The sequence below is a fragment of the Euprymna scolopes genome, chromosome 35, assembly GCF_053919585.1.
Source record: "Euprymna scolopes isolate OS-2025 chromosome 35, ASM5391958v1, whole genome shotgun sequence".
Taxonomy (NCBI): Eukaryota; Metazoa; Mollusca; class Cephalopoda; order Sepiida; family Sepiolidae; genus Euprymna; species Euprymna scolopes.
In genome coordinates, this window is record NC_136516.1 from 67,909,723 (window position 1) to 67,937,132 (window position 27,410).

The window sequence follows — 27,410 nt, forward strand, 5'->3', positions numbered from 1 at the left end:
GTTCAAACTTATAGCAGACATAGCTATCTAAAAAATATTTATTTTCAACTCTTCAATTTGATTTTTATGACACATGAGAGATCAAACTCCTTATAAAGATGTGTGTATGCATCGAGAGAGAGAGAGAGAGAGAGAGAGAGAGAGAGAGAGAGAGAGAGAGAGAGAGAGAGAGAGAGAGAGAGAGAGAGACTTACCACCAAAATTGCAAGTTAAAAACTCTTTATTGAAATTTTCCAAACACGGTACTAATGGCATTTTTTCTTTGACTTTGCCAAGGAATTTTTCTTGAATGTCTGAGAGGAAGTGAAAAAAACCTTCACTGCTTATTTTTTTTGGACATGAAAAGTTTTCATAAAAATCTGAAACAAATGAAACAACAAAACTTGAAATTGTCTTCAAATGTAGATACACTTATTCAATTGGTGCTTATTTATGTCACCTTGCCATGAAAAAAAAACAAAAAAAACGTCTAATCATTTTTTTAAAGAGGTCAATATTTTGAGTGAATATTCCAATAAGTCATACATTCTCTGTAAATTTTGATTATAGATTGCTTCATAATTTCTTTTTAATTTTTATTTCATTTTCAAATCAGATAAATACTTTAGTTTATTTTTCAACTTTTCAATTTATAAGAAGTTCAAGTGCAACGTGAACCGACATCTTGCTGCCCAAATCCCTACATAGTACCCCAGTAGTTGTCTCCTCTGATAGTAGCCCCCTACACCAAAGTGGCAATTTGCCTTGTTTGGGGGTGAAAATGTAATAAACAAATAAAAAAATAAAAAAAATATCAGTGATTACATTTTTAACCAATGACAATACAGATAGTTTTGGGTTCACCTTTTTCTTATTCAGGTGGATTTGCTTATTGTAGTGCAATAACCAGTCATTCTGTTTCTCTTAGATTGTGAGTTCAATCCTCACTAGTAACCCATGATTTTGATATTTACTTAATTTTCAAATAACATATAAGATAAAGACAACCCTTTTATGTCAGAGATAAAGGAAGTTGGGGCTGTATCCACTTCTCAATCCAGACTAATCACATCCAACACTTTTTCAAGAGTATTAGTGTTATAAATGACAACAATAAATCTGATTGAATTTAAACTCGGCAGAGTCAATTTCATAATCGACAAACAATATCTATTTAGCCAATCATACATTCTGTTTGTTTACTAAAAAATCAATAACAATTAAAAAGATAACAATAATACAAAAATACTTACATTTGAGAGCAAAAAATTGTGCTTTTGTCAATTGGTTGTGTATCATATGTAAACATTTGCCTGTGATCACGGGTAAATCTGGTAAAAGGGGTTCGGGTAGCTCTTGGTCAGCCAGGTACAATGGTGGGGTCAGATGCAAAATGTCTATCACTTGACCACTAAGTTCTGAGGGTGAACGCAAAAGATAACCCTGAAGAGGATAGGTAAATAAACTCTGCCTGTCTACATTAGAGGAGGAGGAGAAATCCTTGTGTATTAACACCATATGGACAACATCATTATCATGGTGATTATATTGGGGCACAGTATCTAGAAAAAGAAAATATGCAAATTATTTACAGATATAAAAACCTCAAAAACTGGCAGAATGTCGTCTATTTCTATTCTAAAGGGCAATATTATATATATAAGAACAAATAGTTAATAAAACATGTTAAAAAAACACTTTGAAAAAGAGTTAAAAACATATTTAATTTCAAAAGGAAACACTAAATAAGTGGATAGTCCTTAATCCGCTGAGTTTCGAAGAAATACATTCCTTCTCATCAGAGGGTAGGATTTAGCAAAATGCAGGATCGGATTTTTCCAAAAGTATTTGATGAAACTACAAGTAAGTCAAAGATCTTACTTGATAACATAAAGTGAAGCAGAGGGAATAGGGTGAAGAAAAAAGTGATTTCACGTGAATGGATTTTATTTTATATATATATATCATATTTCAAGTAAAATTTTCTATTTGAATATAAATTTCAACAAAGTTCCTTTAAAATAGCTTAATAGTGCAATACTAGAGTCGTAAATACTTTTAATATTTTACTGCTTGATTCTTCACTGGGAACTAACACTCATTATGTTCATCTGAAAAAAATTGTTTATTTACTATATAAGCAAACAATTGTTTTGGCCCAAAATGATGTTTATAGAGTTCACTGTATATGTTTTATTTTTACTTCAATAGGCGCCATTGTCAGTGACAAAAATATACATAAAAAATAAAAGCAGTAAAAAGTCACCTCCACTAAGGATATTTTTCTTGCAAATAGTCCAGACATTTTATAATTAGAAGGCTTTTTTTTTTCATGAAACATAACTTTGCATCATGTGCTATGCACAAGCTACATAATCTGGTTCCATCTGTACAAATGTAAATTTTAAAACATCTGTACAAATGTAAATTTTAAAACACAATTAAAACTACCAGACAAATCCATTTCAAGTATTTAGGAGAAGTGAGAAAGCAAAAAAAACAAGTTCAACAGTTTCCAACTTCCATCTATTTCCATAAGATATTTTCTTTTTGGCTGTCTATACTCATTTATCTATTTTTTCTGTACTTTTTGTATTCAACTTTCCAGTTTGAGACGTTTTCTTGCTTTCTTACTTATTTCCTTCTTTAATTTCACTGATTATTTTATATGAATGTTGTTGCAAACATTGGCAAACGATAATTTTTTTGCCATAATTTCTGTGGAAGGATATAGAGTAGCAAATATCATATTTGGTTTAACATGTTTGCAGGTGTTGAGCAGCTTTAAGAAATTAACTTTCAAACTAATATATTTCTGCACAGGTCTTTATCCCTCTTTAGCTGATTATTTTTAAATTTTCACACTAAAGTACTTGATGTGTTTGGGAGTGTTCTTATGTAGGTTTTTGTATCAAAATGCATTTGATAAGTATCGAAATTTGATAAAAAAAAAAAAAAAAAAAAAAGATTTATACTCAGATATTACTTGGGAAATTTGAATAAAAAATAAAAACAAGTATCACAACTTTCAGAAGTAAATTGACCAGAAAGACACTTTTCACCCAAAATGCTAAACCTTTATCCACAATATAAAAAAAATGTTATAAAATGTAGGCGGGGGGGGGGGGGGGTTACTGATTGACTTCTTTGCTTTGTCGCACAGAGTATATGAGTATATGTATGTGTGCATGTGTGTGTTGAGGAGAAGGTTTTTTTGTTTTCTTTTTTAATTTATAATGGCAACCATCAGAAATAAATTGACAGAAAAGACTGGATTAATCTTGTTTACTCAAAATGGTAATTTTCTATCCACAATATGGGAAATAGAACTACAAGTTATAATAAAATGAAAACAAACATTGAATAAACAATACAATAAATATGAATAGTGAATTAATTAGACCTCCTTTTTCAAAACAACATGCAAATTAGTTTAGGACATTTCTCACATACACATGATCAGGATATTAGAAAGCTATTTTGAATATGAATTTGTCATTTTAATCTCACTATCAGTGCAATAAATGGCCTAATAATGATTCTTTTTCATTTAAAATTGAAATAGAACTATTGATTAAAACAAAAGACGTTAAAAGAAATAAATAAATGAGTCAATATTTATCGAATTGATGAAATCTTGTGGCGAAAATGCTGTTACCCTGTACTAAATCAGCCATCACACATTCTTTCCAAGCTGAAGTACCAAGTTCCATTGAACTGTAAGTCGGAATTGTTGACTTTGTTGAATATCTCGGCACACTTACAATCATAGCTATCTGGAAAGTAGATACAACAAAATATAGCATTAAAAGATTTTCAAAAATGTGCAGTTCAGAATTTTTGAGATGATTATTGATAATTTCAATTATACAGACTACTGTTTTCATCTTTTTGACCAGTGTAACCTTTGACCTTCTTCAGTTACACCTTGTCAAACTTTGGAATATTCAGAGAATTTCCAACCCTTTATTGAATTCATACACTAAGGATTTAACTTTTCTGGAGGTTGAAGATTCAATCTTCAGTGTGGGTGATATAATAAAGAGTTCCATTTGAAATTTTGTGAAGATTTCCAAGTTCAACAGAAAAATTCTTGAGTTTGACAAGATATACCTGAAGATTGGCCAAAATTTTGTGTGCATAAAACTAAAGATGCGACCAGTAATCTCAATAATCCAATCTGAAAACTTTACAGGGTGAACAGAAAGTCCTTGGACCAATTCAAAAGTGGTTTATTAATAGAAAATTACAAAAATATAAATTAAACATGAATGAAAATTATAAGTTAGGAAACCAAGAGTAAATTCAAATTATTTATTTTCAATGTGATGTCCCTTCCTTTCGATTAGACGTTCAATTCTCTGTCTGAAGTTACCAACCGAGGCACGCAGCGTTTCCTGAGGTATTTTAGCCCATTCACTCAGAAGAGATGTCTTCAAAGCATCAACACTTGGATGAGCAAGAGAACAGACCTTTGCCTCCAACAAAGACCACACCGAAAAATCCATGGGATTCAAATCAGGCGATGCAGGAGGCCACATCTCCTTACTCCAGAATCTTGGAAAATGACGTTGGCACCAGTCCTGAGTTTTTCTGGAGGTGTGGGATGGTGCTCCATCTTGTTGGTAGGTGAAAGGCTGATCTTTGAAGTGTTTCTTCGTCTCTTCAAATGCTGGAACCAAAATATCGTTAATGTAGCGATCTGTGTTGATCTTAACCCCCTGCTCCACGAAAATCAGAGGTGACTTCCAAGATTTGGAGACTGCAGCCCACACCATGAGGGAAGACGGCTTTTGTCGGCGGAAACCTATTCTCACGGAGTCATCAATGTCTGCTGGAAATTTAGCGTAAACTCTGTCGTTTTGATTTTTAACAGTCGCTTCAATTGTGAAGAGTTTTTCATCAGAAAAAACGATCTCTCGCTCTGCCGTGCCAGCCTTCAGTTCTCCAAGGAGAAGCTTTGCTCTTTCAAGTCTCTTGTGCTTTTGGGCAGGTGTGAGGTACTGTCTCTTTCTCATCTTGTAGGGGGACAACTGGAGATCGTTTTTTACGATGGTTCTCATCGAGGTCACGCTCACATTCATGTCTTTAGCCATTTGTCTTGCAGATCTCTTCGGGTTCCTCCTTACCCTCTCCCGGACAGCTTTAATCACCTTTGTTCGTGCAGTGCGAGGTCTTTGACTCCTAGGACGGTCTTAAGATGTACCAAGTTCCTTAAATCTGTTCACAACATGGTACACGGTGGATTTAGCCACTTTCAAGAGCTTAATAATCTCTGAGTTTGTCCTTCCCGCGCAATGAAGCTGAATTATGGCCTCTCGTTTGCTCATTTTTCTGAAAGTTTAAACAAAATTATTTTAATATTTTTGTTGAAAATAATTAGATCAATAGTTAGACTAAATACTTACTTTATTCGAAAAGAGAAAAAGTGATTTTAACAATATTTAATTTTAAAACAAAAATGGTCCAAGGACTTTCTGTTCACCCTGTATATAGTTTACAAGTATTTCAACAAGAATCTCTACATATATAAAGTTGTATTTGTTTACAGGAGGTTAAATTCACAAACTAATAAGCCGATTATTATAAACTGCAGTTCCTAGATTTTGGGTTGGATAATGTAGGCTATATTTGGTTTAATTTATTTTTATGAAAAAAGGGGCTGCAAGCCTTTGATGAAAATTCAAATACCTTGAAATTTGAGGAAATTTGAACCATAAATGTTAAACATCAATTAGTAAATATTCCTAAATTTCTGTTTCTTTAGAGTATTTTAAAAGGACTGTTCGGAGAAATTATGGGTATAAACCTCCCCATTGAAAATTAAAATAATTCCTATTTGTAAAGTTATCAGGCACCAATTAAATTTAAGTCTCTTCTTAAAACATCTTAAATTTAGGTTTCAGAATTTCAAACATTTTTCATAAATTTTGATCAAAATTGGAATAAGGATTCTAGACATAAGGTTTAGTAGCATATATATTCTGATTTTAATAATTGTAATTGATACATTATCACATTGGCAATAATTCCAGACATCCTGTACATAACAAATTCAATGAAAATGTTTTCAATAGACATATTGATATGTTCTTGCAACAGTGTTCACTTTGGTCAAGTTAATTTGGCTTCCTTCTGGCCTGCTTGAAGGCCTGAACCATGGCGGCCAACGCACTAGTCTTGAGCAACGTTGCAGCAAATGGTTCTTCCATGAAAATTTGCAAACAATTTTAGCATAAATTGGGCCAAATTTTGGTCATTTTTTGGAAAGATGTTAACCAAAAATATCAATTGTAGTTGTTTTCAGCATATTTATAGCTTGTAATATAGTGCAGAACATGATCATTATGATAAATAGAAAATATTTTTTTAGTTTTAGATCTGCTACATACTTTTTTGCTGATTCAGAAATTTAAATCAGATTATTTTTTTGAAATGCGTTATATTAAAACAAATCTATTTTATTGTATATTTCCACCTTTGACTGAGTGTGCTCTGAGGTCGGAATGCTGAAATATTCGTTCAATTCATGCATCATGTCCATCTATCAAATTCATGCAATAGCACAGATCAGGCAATATACAGATGTGTGGGTAAACACAAATTGAACACGTTTTAAATAGAACGCACATACAAAAGAAGAAAATAAGAAAATATTCATTTTGGTATGAAGATTCACAAACAATGCAAGTTTGTTTAGTGATATCTTGTGTTTGTCAAGTTTTGAATTCCAAAATGATTGAATGCAATCTATGATTTAGTTAAAGACAAAAAAATATTTAAAAAAAAGTATAAATTTAGGAATTTAAATATAATACAATGAAGAAAAACTTATCAAGTCAGTGTAAAAGTTTTTGATGATTTAAAATTTCATCTTAAAAATGAAAAACTGTCTGTTTTTTAAAATATTCATAACAATAACGACCTTTGCTATCTACAACTTGATTCCATTTGTAAACGAGCATATAAATGCTTGCAAAATTCTTTAGGTTTTAATGTGAAATATAAATCTAACTAAATCTTTTCTTATGATGCTAGCCTAAGGCCATCTAAATGGTTTTGTAATCCTAAAAATAATTCTTGGTCACTAATGCTGTGTGAGAATAAGCATTATCATAATGGAAAATGGCCTTTCTGTTGACTAAAAAAGGTAATTAGTGGTGGGACGATTAATCAGAATCGTTAATTGTAAGAATCGTGTATTTTGGGGGGAACTGGAATCGGATCGTTAAAAAATATCTTAGATTTACGATTCTTTCATTACGATTCTCTTATATTTTTAAGTTGAATTGTTTGTTTGAAGTGTGATTAATCCTGTCAAAAATTTATGATAAAAACGTCATAGAACTTTTCATAACATATTTAATATGATTCACAAGAATTTGATTAACTACTTTAAAGGTAATCTTTATCTTAATGAGTTTCAAAATTTCTTTGAATCTTTTTCTTTCTTTAATTCTTTGAATTAAAAAAATTTTTTTTTACTTTTAGCTTAACTTGCTTTTATATTTCACCATTTCGTTTTTTAGTAATAAATGCTTAAAACCGACCTTGTGTCTAACTTTGCCCTCGTGGGGAGGCAAGTAAATAGGAAGTAATATGGTGGCAGAAAAACGTTTTTCAATCACCATAAAAGCATTACAATACATTTAAACCCTGAAGAATTTCCGTCATGTGCACTTGTTGTTCTAAGTTAACTAGCCACTACTTATGTTTCAAACTTCAAAAAAAAAAAAAAAAAAAAAAAAAAAATAGTAAAAACACTAAAGCTTTTTTTTTGTTTTAGAAGCAGGGGTTCAGGCGCTCCTATTATCCCAAAGAACCAGCTATATAAATACTTTGCAATATTTTTCAATAATTATTTTAAAAAAAATTCTTTACAATCAATTTTTGGAACTCTTGACTTGTCTCCGAATTTTTTGTCTGCTAAAATTTTAATCGGTGTAGCATCAATAAAATAAATAATTCAGTCAAGTGCCGTTTATTATGGATTTAGCTGAATACGATATCAAAAATTACTTTATTGGTACTTATGCACTTATGTTACCAGGCTAGCGCGTGTTTTGTAACTATTCTATACTTTCACCTAACAAATTCATAAACAAAAAAAGATATTGTAAAGCTTGAATTTATATATATATATATATATATATCTCATTTATATAGTTTTGGAGGGAGGGGGAATAAAGGACCGTTTGAATAAATTCATGATTTAAATTTGTGATTATAAAAAAAAAAATTATTTTCAGTTATGTGCACTTATGTTACCGAACTAGCAGGTTCATTTTAACTATTCTGTACTTTCGCCTATCAATTTATTAAACAATAAGATATTGTAAAACTTGAAAATACTATTTAAAAAATAAACACCACTTTATTTTACATATTTCTTTATTTACTTTATTTTACATATTTCTCTTCCAAAGGATCGTTTGAATAAATTGATTTAAATTTAAAGTGTTGTGTAATTATTTCTTATTAGAAAAAACACTTATTAGTCATGGTAAAATTTATTTATTGTATTTAAAAAAAAAAAAAAATTTTTTTTGACACTTTTGTCCGTTTGTTTACTTCTTTGCAATATATCAATTCAATTCAAATAAGACAAACCAAAAGGAAAAAGAAGTGAGTTAAATTTTTGAACAGAAAAGATTTTAAATTCGAATGCACTCAACTCAAAGAAAAAACCATCAGTAAAATTATATTCAAACTAACAATTTATCAACAGAAACAAAGAACAAAAAGGAACACATATTTAGTTAATTTACATTATAAAATTCTGCAATTTGCAATGAAATGTTGATGGTGTCGGTCTATGTGCGACCGTACTGTTGTTGCCACATCCACTTATGTTACTGTGCTCCTTTTTAAATAGTATTTTTAAGTTAAATTCAAGTTTTACAATATCTTTTTTGCTTATTACACCTGCTAGTTCGGTAACATAAGTGCATGCAACTGAAAATAAAATTTTTTGTTTTTAATTACAAATTTAAATCATGAATTTATTCAAACGGTCCTTTATCTCGCTAAATCAATCCCCTCCCAAAAATTATATATAATAAAATGATTACGATATTATATATATAAATTTTGATTATGATATTATATATATAAATTATATATAATAAATGATTATGATATATATATATATATATATATATATATAAATATAATTTTATAGATATTATATATATAAAATGATTATATATTATATATATAAATTCAAGTTTTACAATATCTTTTTTGTTTATGAATTTGTTAGGTGAAAGTACAGAATAGTTACAAAACACACCCCCAGCCTGGTAACATAAGTGCATAAGTACCAATAAAGTGATTTTTAATATCATATTCAGCTAAATCCATAACAAAGGGCACTTGACTAAATGGTTTATTTTATTGATGCTACACCGTAATCACGTGATTAAAATTTTTAGCAGACAAAAAATTGGGAGACAAAAGAGTCAAGAGTTCCCAATTTTTATTTAAAATTAAGAAATTATTTTCTAAAATATTTTGTTTATATATGTTTACATTTTGTTTTTAAGTAAAATTAAAAAATGAATTTAAAAAATATTGTTTATATCCATCTTCATTCAAAAGGGTTACTTTTTGGTAGCTTAACCAGTTGTTAACCTAAATTTTCCAAATATCAGAACGAGGCTCATGTGCGGGACCTACTTATCTAAGCTTGACCGATTTTTATTATTATGATTTTATCTGGGTTTTTTTTGGGAGGGGGAGATTTTTTTTTTTTTTTTTTTTACCAGAGATTATGTAATTATTAACAGGAAAATTGGTGAAAGTCAAAATGGAATCCGCGCTATTTTTAAATATTATTTTCAAGTTTAAATAAAGTTTTACGATACCCTTTTCTTCTTATTGTTTTTGTATTCTTTTGTTATTTTTATTTATTTATTATTTTGCCAGATTTAACAAACAAACAAAATGAAAGCAAAGCAAAGCAAAGCAAAAAAATTTGGTGTTTATGCACTTATTTTACTGTTATTTTTTTTTTTTTAATGGTTAAAGCGCCTCACCCAATGTTTGAAGAGTTTCTAATTGTTTTTTAAAGGAAAATTGGTGAAAGTCAAAATTAGCACTTGTGGTGATAAACAAAAAGTTTTAGCAAGTACGTACCTCTCATGGAATGCTGTAGATTGAAACACAGTGAAATGTTATTTGGTGCTAGTGCACTTATTGATCCACGCTATTTTTAAATAGTACTTTCAAGTTTAATTAAAGTTTTACGATACCTGTTTTTATTAAATTGTTAGATGAAAGTACAGAATAGGTACACAACACTCTCCTGTCCCCATGTTAAGAATGGCTTTCTAAATAATGTTATTTCAGCATGGTTGAATAAGTGCATGAGTACCTTTTATTTTTTTTGAATAAAATAAAAACTACTTAACAAGAACACTACTGTTTTTGTTTTAATAATTATTTTTTATTCAAAAATAAAAAAATAAAAAGTTCAATTGTTCAAAACATGTTTTTTTCCCCAAAACTTATTGGGATATTTTTTTTAATTACCATATTTTTCATGAAAATGCTCTAAAAATGTTTCAAAATTATCTAATATTTTTTTCACTTTTCATGTTATAAGCCTCTCTATACATGAGACCATTTCATTTCTCCTACTGATCCCGATATGTATTTCAGTCTTCTTTTAATACAAGACCAGTAGGCTTCAATATTGTTGGTGCAAACACCAGTAAGTGGATCCCATGAACATAATTAAACTTGAAAATAATATTTAAAAATAGCGCGGATTCCATTTTGACTTTCACCAATTTTCCTGTTAATAATTATATAAACTCCGGCAAAAAGAAAAATATCCATAAAAAACAAAAAAAAAATAAAAAATAAATAAAATCATAATAACAAAAATCATGTGTAAATTTCAAACCAAAATAAATAATAAAAAAAACTAGGTCACACACGCAAAAATTCTTTACTTGTAAAAATAATAACTTCTCCCTCAGTCGAACAACATACAACATCGGAGCCGATGCGTATTTTGTATTTTTTCATGTACCTCAACCCTTTTTCTTTATATTTTTTAATATATATAAAATAACTCCGGAAATTGATTGTTATTAATTTCATAGTCCATGTTTAATTCATGGTTAAAATATTTGTTTTGACTTTTATCTTCAATGAAAGAAATTTTGCGAAAAAAATCAAATCATTTTCGAAATTCCCTTAATTGTATTTTCACTTTTTCGCTGTACCCAATTTTTTCGCTACACAAAAACTTTCAATTATATAATGGTATATTTGAAAACAACAATTCCACAGGAATCGGAATTGGTATCGGAATTGTTAATCAATATTTTCCTGGAATTGGAATAAATTTAGGAATCGTCCCAACACTAATAAAAATATGAATGATATTTTAATCATCTAAACAAAAAAGTTATAAATTAATCATGGTGATATGTTTAAATAAAAACAATATGCATAAAATAAATTACAATGGTTTAAATTGACCTTCTACAAACTGACAAAAAATTGTGTGCCGGCTTGATACAACATTTTGAGTTGATTTAAAAAAAAAAAAAAACATTATGAAGTAAATAAAAAAAATTGAACCAAGTGTATTTTCAACACTCTAATTATGTTAGCAGTTGAAAGGAACTAGTTTCAAACTTTTCAAAGTAAACAAAAACTTGTCTTTGTTTCTTCTTGTAATACAATTAACTTAGTGTGAGATTGCCATTTATTTTTTATCTCCCAGCTACATTCACACACTGCATTGCATTTCCCTCTTTTATCCAATAAATATCTCTATATTTCCAGGCTTTTCTTTCTGCCATATAAACGTATACTTTCCATTTTATTACAATTTAGAAATTTATGGTCAGTATTGTCAGATAATGTCATGCTAAACACAGTTCTTTTATGTTTCTGAATTTTTGAGATGAGGATTGATTATTCGCATTATTTAGATTCTTCAGACTACTGTTCTCATCTACAGTACTGTTTTGTAAGTTACACTCTTCTGGAGGTTGAAGGTATAATCTTCAGTGTGGGCAACACTCAAAAATACATTTGCAAATTAGGACTTCTACCCAATCATGGCTGATGGAACAAGAGCACGATACTCCCCTGGATTACGTGAAGAGTTTCGTTCAAAATTCTGTACAGATTCCTGAGTTTGACAAAAAGATTTCCCGATACAAGATACACGTAAAGAAGGTTGGAGATTACATTAATTAAAACATTGTGAAAATAACACTCAAGATTCAAGATGAGAACAGTAGTCGGAAGTATTCAAATAACTAGACAAACATTCTGCTACCATAACTGCGATGCTGAAAACACTTGGACAGAGAATTTAACAGTATTGGAAAGAATCTGTATCTAGGGATTAAAATGTAAGGATTATTGACCTTATCCAAGTTTGAAAAATACTGCAGGAGATTTTGAGATTGAGGATATAAATTTTGCAATGATCTGAGAAAATTGAGGAAAACAAACAAAAAACAAAACAAATAAGTAATAAAAAGAATACTAAATACACAAATATATTGAAAGATTATACATACATTTGACTTTTTCATAAAAAAAAAAAAAAGAGCTATTTTTATTATGTTTCAAACAATTGTTTGCATCTTTGGTTTTGTTATATTTATTAGAATTATTAATTCCTTATTCTTTTTAACACATAAGCAAATGGGGGGAAAAAAATAAAAATAAAACTTTTTTTCTTTTATTCACCACAAATAAAATGTATTGTCATTGAAATGTAAGAGGCTACTGTGATAGAAGCCAGATTTATGATGGGGTAACCTGAGTGGTAAGTTGGGCAGCAACACATTTGTTTACATTACATTTAAATTTCTACATGTTTGTATAATGAGTGAAACTGAAAGCAGGAAGAGAAGGGAGCAGGCATAAAATCTGAAGAAAGAAGTTATTAGAGTAGAAAATCCTCCTCTACAGTGAAGATTGGTGATTTTGATGCTAGTTTTTTTTTTTATTATTATAGCATCTCCACCCAAAACAAAGCACAGTGCCACTTTGATGTAGGCAACTATAAATTGCAGTGATACTATGTAGGGAGGTGAGCAGCAAGATGTCTGTTTACATTTCACTTGAACTTCTGCATGTCAGTACAGTTAAGGAACCAGGAACCTGGAAGAGAACTCCAAAGTCTACTAGTTCTGAGTAAGAAACTATTAGAGTAGAAGACTTTCTGGCATTTGGGGATCTCCACTGTGTAGGGGTGAGATTTTGCTGCTTGTCGGGTTTGTCAAGGAAGTCTTTATGTTGAATGCGAGTACAAGTGCAGCAAGTTCATGCATATTCCATGGAAGTATAAGCACAGAGTGCAACGTGCAACACTACAGAAATGCAACAGAGACTGAAACTTGTAACCTGTGTTTCTTTTTGAGAGTTCTTGACACTGCTTTTCTTATCTGCATGTCGCTCTACAGAACTTCATATTCTTGTCTTACCAACCATTCCTATGTGGTAATGCTCGCCTTTTGTAAACCAGGAATGAAGCTGTTCTTTTAATTCTTTTCTCCGGAGACCGATTTATTGATGAAAAAGGAGACAATTATTTTAACGTTAAACTATTTTATTCATTTTAATGGAGTTTTATTTTCTTAGCTAGGACTTGCCTTTGGTTGAGCCAACCTCATCAGAGATTTAAGTGTTGCTTATTTTCTAAACATTACATGACATAAATTCAGTAAAATCGTTGCAGCAAATGTCATATGGTTAAGCGAATCACTAAACTAACATCCCTCATATAGGGTTTTAGCTTTTAATATATAACCTTCCACATCTTGAACATTATCACTATTAAGGAATATGCAATATTATCAAAAGTCATAAACCTGTTGTTGGACTATCTGAAATCTATGACATTTTATATAGAGAAAAGAAAACAGTAAATTAAAACTACTGGGATCATAAATAACTTCTAAGAGCTTATTTTTTTACTCGACATCATTAGAGATTATTAATGCAGGTTATTGCTTTGTAAATAATCATATGTAAAAGGATACAATCTGTAGAGTTTGGGTTTAATAATGAAAAGTGGAATTGTGTGAACATCAACCAAATCTAAAATCTTCATGAGATTCGCAAGTTTGAAGGTAGAATTGACCTGAAAAAAAAAAAAAAGGTTGAATTTCATTTTTTTATATTTTCAACAACAATGTCATTTTGATATATTGTTTTCAACAACAATGTCATTTTGATATATTGTTTTCAACAACAATGTCATTTTGATATATTATTTTCAACAACAATTTCATTTTGATATATTGTTTTAACAACAATTTAATTGTGATATATTATTTTCAACAACAATTTAATTGTGATATATTATTTTCAACAACAATTTCATTTTGATATATTGTTTTAACAACAATTTAATTGTGATATATTATTTTCAACAACAATGTCATTTTGATATATTGTTTTCAACAACAATGTCATTTTGATATATTAGTTTCAACAACAATTTCATTTTGATATATTATTTTCAACAACAATTTTATTTTGATATATTGTTTTAACAACAATTTAATTGTGATATATTATTTTCAACAACAATTTAATTGTGATATATTATTTTCAACAACAATTTAATTGTGATATATTATTTTCAACAACAATTTAATTGTGATATATTATTTTCAACAACAATTTCATTTTGATATATTATTTTCAACAACAATTTCATTTTGATATATTGTTTTAACAACAATTTAATTGTGATATATTATTTTCAACAACAATTTCATTTTGATATATTAGTTTCAACAACAATTTCATTTTGATATATTGTTTTAACAACAATTTCATTTTAATATATTGTTTTAACAACAATTTAATTGTGATATATTATTTTCAACAACAATTTAATTGTGATATATTATTTTCAACAACAATTTAATTGTGATATATTATTTTCAACAACAATTTCATTTTGATATATTGTTTTAACAACAATTTAATTGTGATATATTGTTTTAACAACAATTTAATTGTGATATATTATTTTCAACAACAATTTCATTTTGATATATTAGTTTCAACAACAATTTCATTTTGATATATTGTTTTAACAACAATTTCATTTTAATATATTGTTTTAACAACAATTTAATTGTGATATATTATTTTCAACAACAATTTAATTGTGATATATTATTTTCAACAACAATTTAATTGTGATATATTATTTTCAACAACAATTTAATTGTGATATATTATTTTCAACAACAATTTCATTTTGATATATTGTTTTAACAACAATTTAATTGTGATATATTATTTTCAACAACAATTTCATTTTGATATATTAGTTTCAACAACAATTTCATTTTGATATATTGTTTTAACAACAATTTCATTTTAATATATTGTTTTAACAACAATTTAATTGTGATATATTATTTTCAACAACAATTTAATTGTGATATATTATTTTCAACAACAATTTAATTGTGATATATTATTTTCAACAACAATTTCATTTTGATATATTGTTTTAACAACAATTTAATTGTGATATATTATTTTCAACAACAATGTCATTTTGATATATTGTTTTCAACAACAATGTCATTTTGATATATTGTTTTCAACAACAATGTCATTTTGATATATTAGTTTCAACAACAATTTCATTTTGATATATTATTTTCAACAACAATTTTATTTTGATATATTGTTTTAACAACAATTTAATTGTGATATATTATTTTCAACAACAATTTAATTGTGATATATTATTTTCAACAACAATTTAATTGTGATATATTATTTTCAACAACAATTTCATTTTGATATATTATTTTCAACAACAATTTAATTGTGATATATTATTTTCAACAACAATTTCATTTTGATATATTAGTTTCAACAACAATTTCATTTTGATATATTAGTTTCAACAACAATTTCATTTTGATATATTAGTTTCAACAACAATTTCATTTTGATATATTGTTTTAACAACAATTTCATTTTAATATATTGTTTTAACAACAATTTAATTGTGATATATTATTTTCAACAACAATTTCATTTTGATATATTAGTTTCAACAACAATTTCATTTTGATATATTGTTTTAACAACAATTTCATTTTAATATATTGTTTTAACAACAATTTAATTGTGATATATTATTTTCAACAACAATTTAATTGTGATATATTATTTTCAACAACAATTTAATTGTGATATATTATTTTCAACAACAATTTCATTTTGATATATTATTTTCAACAACAATTTCATTTTGATATATTGTTTTCAACAACAATTTCATTTTGATATATTGTTTTCAACAACAATTTCATTTTATCTTTATACATTTTTCCGAACATTGTTTTTAAATGGACCTAATTTACATTCTCTTTGGATGAATTTGGATAAAATTGATTAATAGTCTTAAATTTTAATCGCAATTTACTTTAAATCCTATCTAACTTTCCTCTTCACAAAAGATATGACTATAATGCATCAGTAAGCATACAAACATGACAGCCATGTTGAAAAACGACTCCCACAGTCTCTCAAACAGTGACAGCAATGTTTTTCTTATTATTGACACATTATAATTTTTTCTTATTATTGACATATATTGTTTGCTAATTAAAATTAAATATAGTTTTATACATTAAAGTGTTTTGAGGTAGTGTTAACCAGCAGTTTTTATGCTTCCTCAAGTTACTGTTAATCAGAACCATTACTTGTTTTTCTAAGACATTTTTTTTCTTTTAATAAATAATAGTTATTTGTGTAATGATTGAATTGACTTTGTTAAATGGAAAAAGTATATTTATTGTAATAAATAAACACATATTTGTTTTGTAAGCAGTAAATGAAATCATTTTGTTATGTCAATGCCAAGTCAATTTGTTCTTGTCTAGCTTTACGAAAGTGTAGTATTTGATTGGCATCAGATAGGGTGTCAAGCTAAACTCATTCCTTATAACTGTCATAATTGAGTTTCCTAATCTACATAGAGTCACAGATAACACAATATGCATCTTCCACAGAAAAATGCATGGTGCTTGTCCAAATTTCCCTAATATTAAAAAGCAAAAATAAAGAAAAATCTGTATAATACATACACCCATAACAGAAAGAAAATATTGGGGTTTGTATTACTGTACACATAAATTCGAAAAAGTTGTCAAAAAACAAATATATAACAAATAAATGTTATCAAAGATAAGATAAGTTACTTTTCTGCCAAACTGGATGTATTGCTTGTGTTTTTATTCAATGTAACATATTTATTCAGCTCGAAAACCATACAGTGTTTACCGATGTATTCAAAAATTCAAGATGGCGTCTCACACCCTCTTTAACACCGTAAGTTTGGAAAAAGGTGTTATAAATAAAAAACTATACAAAATATTATTAAAAACCCGCCGAATATATGTCAACCTATGTCACGGTAACATATATTGAGCGAGTTTTTAACAGTATTTTATCCGTTTTTCTATTTATAACATCTTTTCCCAAACTTACCGTGTTAAAGAGAGAATCAGACGCCATCTTGAATGTTCCAATACATCGGTAAACACTGTATGGTTTTCGAGCTGAATAAACATGTTACATTGAATAAAAACATGAAAAATATATCCAGTTTGGTAGAAAAGTAATTTATCTTGCCTTTGATAACATTTATTTGTTATATATTTGTTTTTTGACAACTTTTTCGAATCTATGTGTACAGTAATACAAACCCAAATATTGTATTCCAAAAATCATGTAAATTGATCAGATAGTTTAATTTTTACAAATAAAATAATTTTTAAGTGATTATTAGGAATTTGTAGGCATTAAAATAAAAATTCTGGTTCTTATTTAGAATTCGACTTGATGAAAAAATAATATAAAAAATAGAGACAAATTTTTATAATGTATGTACCCATCATGGAATGAAGATGTCATATTCTAAAAATCACGTAAATGTATCAATTTTTTTTTTTTTTTTAATAAAATCAAATTTTATGACTAGTGAGCCCATAGAGCTGTCATGATTTTTTTTTAATTCAATGGTGAACAATTCAATTCGACTATTGAGATTTATGGACTGCGCTATAGCTGCTGAAGATGATAAAATTTGATTTTCTTAAGTAAAAAAAAAATACTGTATCAATTTACATAATTTTTGGAATATGGCATCTTTGTTTCATGACGAACATGTACAGCATGAATTTTTTTTTTTTTTTAATTGAGTGCAATTCTAAATAAGAACCAAAATTTTGAATTATCTTCCTTGCTTTTTTTTTTTTGGATGCTTACAAGATAGTGTCGTAAGACAGTCACTCGATAGTTTGCCAAAAAACTTGATTTTCTTTTTTAAAAATAAAACTACTTGATCAATTTACATGATTTTTGGAATACTATATTTTCTTTCTGACATAGGCATGTACATCATAGAGTTTTTTTTCTTTGTTTTTGTTTTTTAATATAGGGGGAATTTTGAACAAGCATTTAGCACACAAATAAAAGAAAAAGTTATCCATCCATGTAACTTTTCTGGAGAAGTCATGTGTAGTTATCTGCACATTTGCAATTTTCTGTAGTTAATGCATAACCATGTTTATTTTTGGTTGAATTTTAAATAAGGTAAACAGTAATTATTTTATAATCCATTGATTTATTTGAACCGAGTCAAATTTGTTGTTCTGTCTTTTTTGATTTCGTTTCGTTTTGACATGCGTTCTCCCAACACGCTGTCTTCCCACTCCGCGGTGGTTCCTTTCCCTTCTACTTTTATACCCATTCAACAAACTCCCTCGCCTCTAATTTGCATAGCTCACATGTAAATTTGCATGACCATCATACATATAAATGCGACGTCTGCATTTTAACTTTTTTTTCTTAGAGGAAAAAAAAACACGAAACTCGTGCTATTCAGGTAAATTACGGTTTTCCCCACAATTGATTAGTGCTTTTAATTTAAAACTGACATAACTTATGATTTAAAATAAGTTATTTGGGAATAATGCCGAAACCAATTATACTGTAAATAATTAACAATTATACATTAGAAATAATGTGGACTGCTTGTGAATTTAATATCCCCTTGACACTTTCTCCTTTGGAAAAAGCCAGTTCAACCTGCCTAGGGTGAGTGTCATACAATAAACAAACAATACATTAGGAAATTATCATACTTTCAATAAATCGAAAGATATTTTCTGATTCTAATCTTGTATGAAAGAAATGTTATTACATAATTTTATTAATATTTTTATAACACTGTTGAAGATTATTAAAAAATTTTTGAGGTAATAAAAAAATGATGTAAACAAAAATGCGTTAACTCAATATCTGAATAATACTGAATTATATAAACGTTTGAAGATTTGGCACTTGTACAGTTTAATCAAGCCATTAAAAAATGAAAATATAAAAAAAGTTTGTATTGTATGCAATGAAGTTCTCCGCAAAAAAAAATTTCACTTAATTTCATCAAGTAGTTTTTTTTTTTACAGTGAAAAAACAATTTGTTATAATACCAACAAAAGGTTCGATTTTTAGGAAGAAAAAGCTAGTATTAAACATGGGGAGGGAGCATTGGCAGTTTAAACTGAGTTATTTCCCCGTGCCGTGTTCTAAAAATCCAAACAAAAATTTTAAAAATTCAAAGATGTCTACCTTCAACGTCATAAAAATGTGATTTTTTGCTGTAAAAAAAACTACTCGATCAAATTAAGTTAAATTTTTTTCAGAGATCTTAAGTTCAAAACGGCTACGTACAATACAAGCTTTTTCTGATATTTTCATTTTTTTAATGTCTTGATCAAACTGTTTTTAGGATCTAATAAAATGACCACCTGTCACTCACCGCTTCGAGAGTATTTTCAGAGTTGTCTTCTGGTGTTTCATCTTTTATGTCAATGTTAATAGGAGAAGATTTTATTGTTGTCTCTAATAAAAACCCAGGAAACAATTTATCTTTGCCATTCTACAAAAAATAAAAATAAAAAATAATATATAATAATTATAAGATAATAAATCATGATTGCTGTGACTGTAGGTATAGTTACTTGCTTTAACCTGCATGATACTAAGCAAACCACTTGGATGACAAGAGATAAAAGAAGCATGTAGAACCAAACAATGATTTATCAACTGACAGCACATCTTGCCAAGGGTAGATAATCCACCACTAGTTACTAATAATGATTCAGCCTTTTGGCCAAGATCAAAGTGTAGTATCTGTTCCGGCAGATACTACACTTAAGATAATTTGTACCAGTCAATGGAGGGGAAACCCTCTATACTGGGACAATTATTATTTTTGGTAACCAGAGTGACCCCTTTTAGGGGAGCTGGTTTTTACCTCACATTAAAAACGGCCTTGTGCCTAATTTGCTCAGTGGGGGAGCAAATAAACACCATCTGTTCCGGCAGATACTGCACTTAAGATAACTTGTACCAGTCAATGGAGGGGAAACCCTCTATACTGGGACAATTATTATTTTTGGTAACCAGAGTGACCCCTTTTAGGGGAGCTGGTTTTTACCTCACATTAAAAACGGCCTTGTGCCTAATTTGCTCAGTGGGGGAGCAAATAAATACCATCTGTTCCGACAGATGCTGCACTTAAGATAATTTGTACCAGTCAATGGAGGGGAAACCCTCTATACTGGGACAATTATTATTTTTGGTAACCAGAGTGCCCCCTTTTTGCCTACTTTTAGGGGAGCTGGTTTTTACCTCACATTAAAAACGGCCTTGTGCCTAATTTGCTCAGTGGGGGAGCAAATAAATACCATCTGTTCCGGCAGATACTGCAAGCTATGACTAGCTATGACTAGCAAAGACCAGATGTGGGGGCAACCCCACATGCCTGACCATTAACCAGCTCCCATTTCCCACCTCTCGGGAGCTGGTCCCCTTTTTCCCTTCCCCCTCCCTTCACTCCTCACATTAAAAATCGGCCTTGTGCCTAATTTGCTCGGTGGGGGAGCAAATAAATACCATCTGTTCCGGCAGATACTGCAAGCTATGACTAGCTATGACTAGCAAAGACCAGATGTGGGGGCAACCCCACATGCCTGACCTTTAACCAGCTTCCATTTCCCACCTCTCGGGAGCTGGTCCCCTTTTTCCCTTCCCCCTCCCTTCACTCCTCACATTAAAAATCGGCCTTGTGCCTAATTTGCTCGGTGGGGGAGCAAATAAATACCATCTGTTCCGGCAGATACTGCAAGCTATGACTAGCTATGACTAGCAAAGACCAGATGTGGGGGCAACCCCACATGCATGACCAGCTCCCATTTCCCACCTCTCGGGAGCTGGTCCCCTTTTCCCTTCCCCCTCCCTTCACTCCTCACATTAAAAATTGGCCTTGTGCCTAATTTGCTCGGTGGGGGAGCAAATAAATACCATCTGTTCTTCAGATGCTGCACTTCCATTTCTTGTTCTCTTTCAGTGGAGGAACAGTCCTTCACGACTGATACAATTTTTATTTTTGTACCTTTTCTCCACGTTAAAAACGACCATGGTGTCTAACTCTGTCCCGTGGGGAGGCATTGTAAATAGGTACAATCAGTATAATTTCAAAATAATTTGATTGCTATTTTGCTTTTAAATTATTTTGTAGACTGAATGACTTGATTTTGGAACAATTCATTTTATAATGGATAAAAATCAGAATATTTTTATCTTAGCTAGATCAGTTAATTTTTAAATACTTCATCAATTAGCAATCTCATTTTTTTTTTTTACATTTAGCATATTATAGAAATTGAGGAATTTTCATTTTCTCAACATAATCCTCGCTAAATAAATATCAAGATTTTAATTTCATGTAATACAGACTTGTTATCGTGTAAAGAAATATCATTTTTTTTCAATATAGTAACCATTTACAAACTCATTTCTGAAAAATGAAAAATATGTTTGCTTTCACTAAAACACAAATTCATATTTGTCTATAAAATAACAAGTGAGCAAAAAAAAAAAAAAAATTTAAATCCTATCAGTCAACAAAGTTCAAAAGTTGAAAACACTGTTAGAGTAGTATTTCTTACTACTACTACTACTACTACTACTACTACAAAACCAATTGTAGAACAACAATGTCTGAAATCATTTAATGTTTGCTGACTTGAATGCTTGATACTGATTGAAGCAAATACTCAATTTTGATTGGTTCCCTATGTCAAGATTTAACCAATCTGAAACAGTCTCTCTTGGAGCCACATACCTGTTCTCAGTTATTGCATAATGATAAAGAATAAAGAACTGCGTTTGCACTTTTTAATCGGTTTGTGGTGCACAGGAGGGGGAGGGGTCTGACACTTAACGGGGGCTATGATTTTCATTCTGACAGAATCTGGGTCATTTCAGTTAGATGGACTTTTTTTTTGTCGAACTGAGGTATGGTTCTATGCAATTCTTGGGAAGTTAATCTTCCCAAGCTTTACCTTCTTACTTTGAGAAAGGGTTAGTTTACTACTAACTGCCTGAGCAACCCTTACAGGGGAATACTGATGAGGATGTTCAGTCCTTTTTTGTAGGATAGACTTCTCTGCCTCTTGGGAGGCTTTTCACTCCCCACCTTGTGTTACATTTCGTTGTTGTGAAAGAGAGTTTGCAGTAAGAAGACGAAGCTGCCTAACTAACCACGTTACTCAATATAAGTGCCAAATTCTTTATTGGCATGTAAACAAAAATCACCTTAAGCCTTTGCTGTTAGCATGTAGGCTTACTTTTCTAAGATTTCAGCACAGACTAACTTTCCAATCATAATATGAATTCTGCTAGTCTTGCAAATTAACTTTTATTCCAATCTCTATAGATACAGACTTTTAAATAACATTGACCTCTCATAAACTTTTCATCATTTTATTCATTTAGACTGGTAGACTCATAATAAGCATTTTCTCATCAATATTCATGAACTTTTAAAAACACTTCTTTTGTCTTGACTCAACTTTCTCTATGAATACATATTTAACATCTTAATACCAACACCTATCTTTTACTTGTTGAATGAAAATGAAAGAAATAAAATAAGCTAAAAATATATATGTATGAATTTAGTATTTGTCACCAATTTATTTATGACTAAATATAATTCCACTATTGCTGCTTCTGCTAATTTGCCATTGTTAAATTATTTTGCTAACTAACTAACTGCAAGCTAAACTTATTTATCTCCTCAGAAATGCTACTACTAATACTACTGTCTCACCTCTTTCACTTCAAAGATTTCTTCCTGCCACTATTCCTCTTTTAAATCTATTTCAAACATTTATGTGCAAACAAGAAAGATTACCAGAGCATTACAAAGATGGTTGAAATTTGATTATTCAAATTTGTTCAATTTCACAATTGGAAAATATTTTAGATTTTCAAAAGTAAGCAATAACATTGATTTTGCATTGTTTATATCATTTGGACTATTATTCTTATCTTAGTTTTTATATTCACAGTGATACAACTCCAGAGTTTCTTCTTGTGGAACTTGGGAATCTTTATGTCAAATTATAGTCCAGTTAATCTAGCTGATTTTTTGGCTGAACCTCAAACAAATTGCTAACAAAGGTTTTTAACTTGGACATTGGACATAAATAACCTCTCTTTCAGATAAAAATAAAGTTTAATACAAATAACCTTGCTAAGTTTATATTATTACTTGAGCATTGTTGAAAGTATGAAAACAATCTTGGTTGATTTTGTTGAAAGTTTGAAAACAATCTTGGTTGATTTTGTTTGAAATTTCATATGGGTTTCCAAGTTTGAAAAGATGCACCTAAGTTGGAAATTACCAACCAAAATCATTGAATACAAAAATCAGGATTGGAATAGTAGTCAAAATAATCCAAATCATAAATCCTCATCTCAAAAATTCTGGAAAATAATTGGTTGACTTTGTTTGGAATTTAGAATTAAGAGGAGTTAATAACTTAGGATGCAAGTAAAAATAGAAGAAAAATAATTGTGGTTACCTGTGTATCCGAGAAGACAAAACTGCCTCGCCATTTTGCATAATGTTTGATGGGGATGTGTGATAATTGTGTAAATGTACTAACAGCGAGCACTTCCAGTAAAATGTCTGTGTTTTTGTAACTGTTGGCTTTAGGTTCTGGTAACAAGAGAGTGATGTTTGCACACAGCCACAACTGGTATCGCTTGAGTACGCCATGTAGAAGTGACAAAAAGCTAACGGGGAAAAAGAAATAACATTTCAACAAATAATCAATTTGATTAATTTTTATAAGTAGCAAAGAAAAATGATTTCATTCAGGACCTCAGAAGAATAAATCACATTAGTGAACGAGTATGACAGAAATACAAGCTGAACAATGTATGGCACATAAGGTACAACACTAGAAGTATGTTACAGCAATTTTGCATGACAACCATTGTGCACTAATAGTTATATACACATATATACACACAAGGGGCATTCCAAAAGTAATGCCTCCTCTTTTTATTTCACCAGAATAGATCAGAGGGGATCACAAATTGCATTGTTATAATAACTGAACTTATACATTCATGACCAGAAAGTTTCATCTCTCTATTGCAGATATTGACAGTATGAGACTCTAAGAACGCAACAACTGTTATGGAGATGCGTCAAAAACAGAGATGCATCATTGAATTCCTAAAAGCGCATTGAGAATAGTGGTGTCTTTAAGAATATGGTCGCTAGCATTAATAAAAAAATCTGACCTCTTATCAAATTCTGAGATTTTAGAACAAGCAGCACCATATGTGGATTCACAGAGAAGAACTCATACCAGCTCATTCTGCAACAAAATAACTACAGTAGGAAGTAAAATACCATTTGGTTATTGCCCCCACTTTTTTCCTCAACACCAAAACACAAGTAGGTTATGTAACTCAAGCTACTAGACAAAAACTCGTTTCCACAACATAAACTACACAAATTATTTGATAGAAATACAATTAAAATAAGCTACTCCATGATCCCATCAATAAAGATCATTACCTCAACAGAGCAGTAGATAAGAAAAAGTGCGGACTGTTCTTGCAGATCCAAGGATAATTGTCCCCAAAGGGTAACTGCAAGGTGATATCACAAGTCAATCCGATGGCAGATCCGAAACCAACATAGCAATGTAACATGGTAATGTTGCATCCCTGTGCTTGTTTTACAAGTGCTCCAATGAATTTATTTCATTTGCATCCCTTCAATGTAATTAGCCCAGATAATTCCAATTAGCAGCAAATCCCCCCACCCTTTCACTGCAGAGGTTTCCAGATACCAAAAAACTTTCTATACTAATAGCTCCTCTTTCTTCAGACCTGTTTGCTGTTTCCTTGACTGAATAAACATGCAGAAATTTAAATGTAATGTGGACAAACATTTTACTTCATAAAAGAACACAAATTATATAAGTTGTTCTGATCTGTCATTATCCAAAATTCATCATGTTCAAATTACTTTTGTAAATATTTTTATGTTTGATAGCCATGGATATTTTATGCTACAACCGAATTGGATTTTGATTTAATATGAACAAAGCAAGACATAAGAAAAAAAATGAATAGTTCAATAATCCATCAGCATGTAAATTACAAAAAAAAAATCTTTGCTTTAAAAAAAAAAAAAAAAATTAACTTGTAGTAAACCATAAATAAAATCAGTAACAATGATAACTCTTACTAAAAAATAAGTTATTCCCTTTAGTTGAAAATTACATATTAGAAAACTGCTAGATCGGATTAAATATTTAAAAAAAAAAAAATTGTAGCAAAGTATGTTATTATATTATCAGTAATATGACACTGGTAAGTCAGAATAATTTGATTTGTCTGCTTAAATGCTATTTAGGTCTAACCTTGAAAATCCAGCCAACATATTAGCAGAAGATATATATACCATGTTTACTTGTGCCAATTCTAGACTCTGTATTTATACTAAGAAAAATAACAGAATTGAGTTTAGACAGAATGAAAATCCATCCATAGCCTTGAGCCCCTGGAGGGGCATAGGCCATCTACAACTTTTTTGTAGATGTTTTTGTAGCGAGGAGTTCTTTTTACAGGGTGAAGGTGCTGGCCCCATGCCTAATCTTCCCAGAAGATACATACAGCGCCTAGCCCTCCCAAATGGTCACCCATCTGGTACTGGCCAGGTTTAACGTTGCTTAACTTCGGTGATCTGGCAAGAACCAGTGTGTCAACGTGATTGTGCCGTACTTAGAATGAAAATAATGGTACAAAATTTTTGAAAAATACTTGTATTTCCTAAGAATAAAAATATTTGGATAGAGTTTTGATAGTGTTTGCCAATGAGACATTGGACAGTATTTGCCATTGAGTGATACTTTTTGTAGATCCTGTTTACTGATAATACAAGTTACTAAAGTGTGTTCTTTAATGATACAAGTTTATTGTTCAACATTAATAGTACAGGTTTTTAGATTACTAGCTAAAGTACATGTCTATGCAGGGTTTCTCAATTTTTCTTGAATATTATAACCAAGATTATAAGAACATTTATAAAAATTGTTTTATCCATTTATTAAAAAAAATTCAGGCTTATGATAATGGTTGATAGGCAATAACTGAAATTCTATAGAAAAAGAAACAAAAAAAACTTGTTTAGTGTGAGATGGCATAAAATGTTCGAATTGAAGATGTTTTGTTCACAAAACCACTAATCTAGCAAAAATATTGTCTTTTTAAAGGAGTGTAGCATAGAAATCTGCAAAAATCTAAAATTGAATTGTCTCACATAAATACAAAATTATCTAAAATAATTTGTCTAAAAAGCATAAATATAAAATGAAAAAGTTCTTATGAAAGAAAATATATATTAGTGAAGATTTATCGAATATATTTTATTCATTTTTTATAAAAATGGGGGGGGGGTTCTCTTCAAAGTAAACAATATGTCAAATACAATGATTTAACGAGAAAAGTATAAGAAGGTTGTTTGGTTGGCTAAAAAAGAAGACTAAAAATGTCAGAACATTTGTTTTTAATGTTAATTTTACATACTTTTCATTTTGAATAATGAGTTTTTAAAAAAAGTTCAAAATATAAATAAAGGATTGGATTTTGATTTAATAGTGAAAGTGACAATTTTAAAGCAGCAATAAGTTCGTTTCTTAGATCAACCATTTAACTTTGATGCTGCAAGATACATTCACATACAACTTTGTTTATATATATATATATATATATATATATATATATATATATATATATATATATAGATAGATAGATAGATAGATATAGATAGAGAGGTTTACTGATGATATAAGTATTTGTGCCTTGCTTGGCATTTATTTGTTGTTTTTTTTTAAATATCAACAAAAAGAATTTCAAATTCAATAAAATTCGAAATTATTCAAATTAAATATAATAAAAGTTTAAGAAAATTTCATGAATAAAAACAAAACTGAAATGCCTTTTGATTTAAAAAAATGAAATACGAGGGA

General features: G+C 29.6%; 1 protein-coding gene across 3 annotated transcripts in view; it reads right to left on the minus strand.

Annotated features, from left to right (window-relative positions):
- LOC145259899 (mdm2-binding protein-like) overlaps nucleotides 1-27,410 on the minus strand; it is a 241,492-nt gene that overhangs the window by 37,526 nt on the left and 176,556 nt on the right. For all 3 annotated transcript variants that reach the window (XM_080117818.1, XM_080117819.1, XM_080117817.1), the window contains exons 6-12: nucleotides 23,940-24,153; nucleotides 19,823-19,942; nucleotides 14,001-14,101; nucleotides 12,375-12,438; nucleotides 3,638-3,755; nucleotides 1,233-1,541; nucleotides 195-359 (exon numbers count right to left, since the gene is read on the minus strand). In XM_080117818.1, the coding sequence (XP_079973944.1) occupies nucleotides 195-359; nucleotides 1,233-1,541; nucleotides 3,638-3,755; nucleotides 12,375-12,438; nucleotides 14,001-14,101; nucleotides 19,823-19,942; nucleotides 23,940-24,153 (1,091 nt within the window). The remainder of the gene's footprint in view (nucleotides 1-194; nucleotides 360-1,232; nucleotides 1,542-3,637; nucleotides 3,756-12,374; nucleotides 12,439-14,000; nucleotides 14,102-19,822; nucleotides 19,943-23,939; nucleotides 24,154-27,410) is intronic.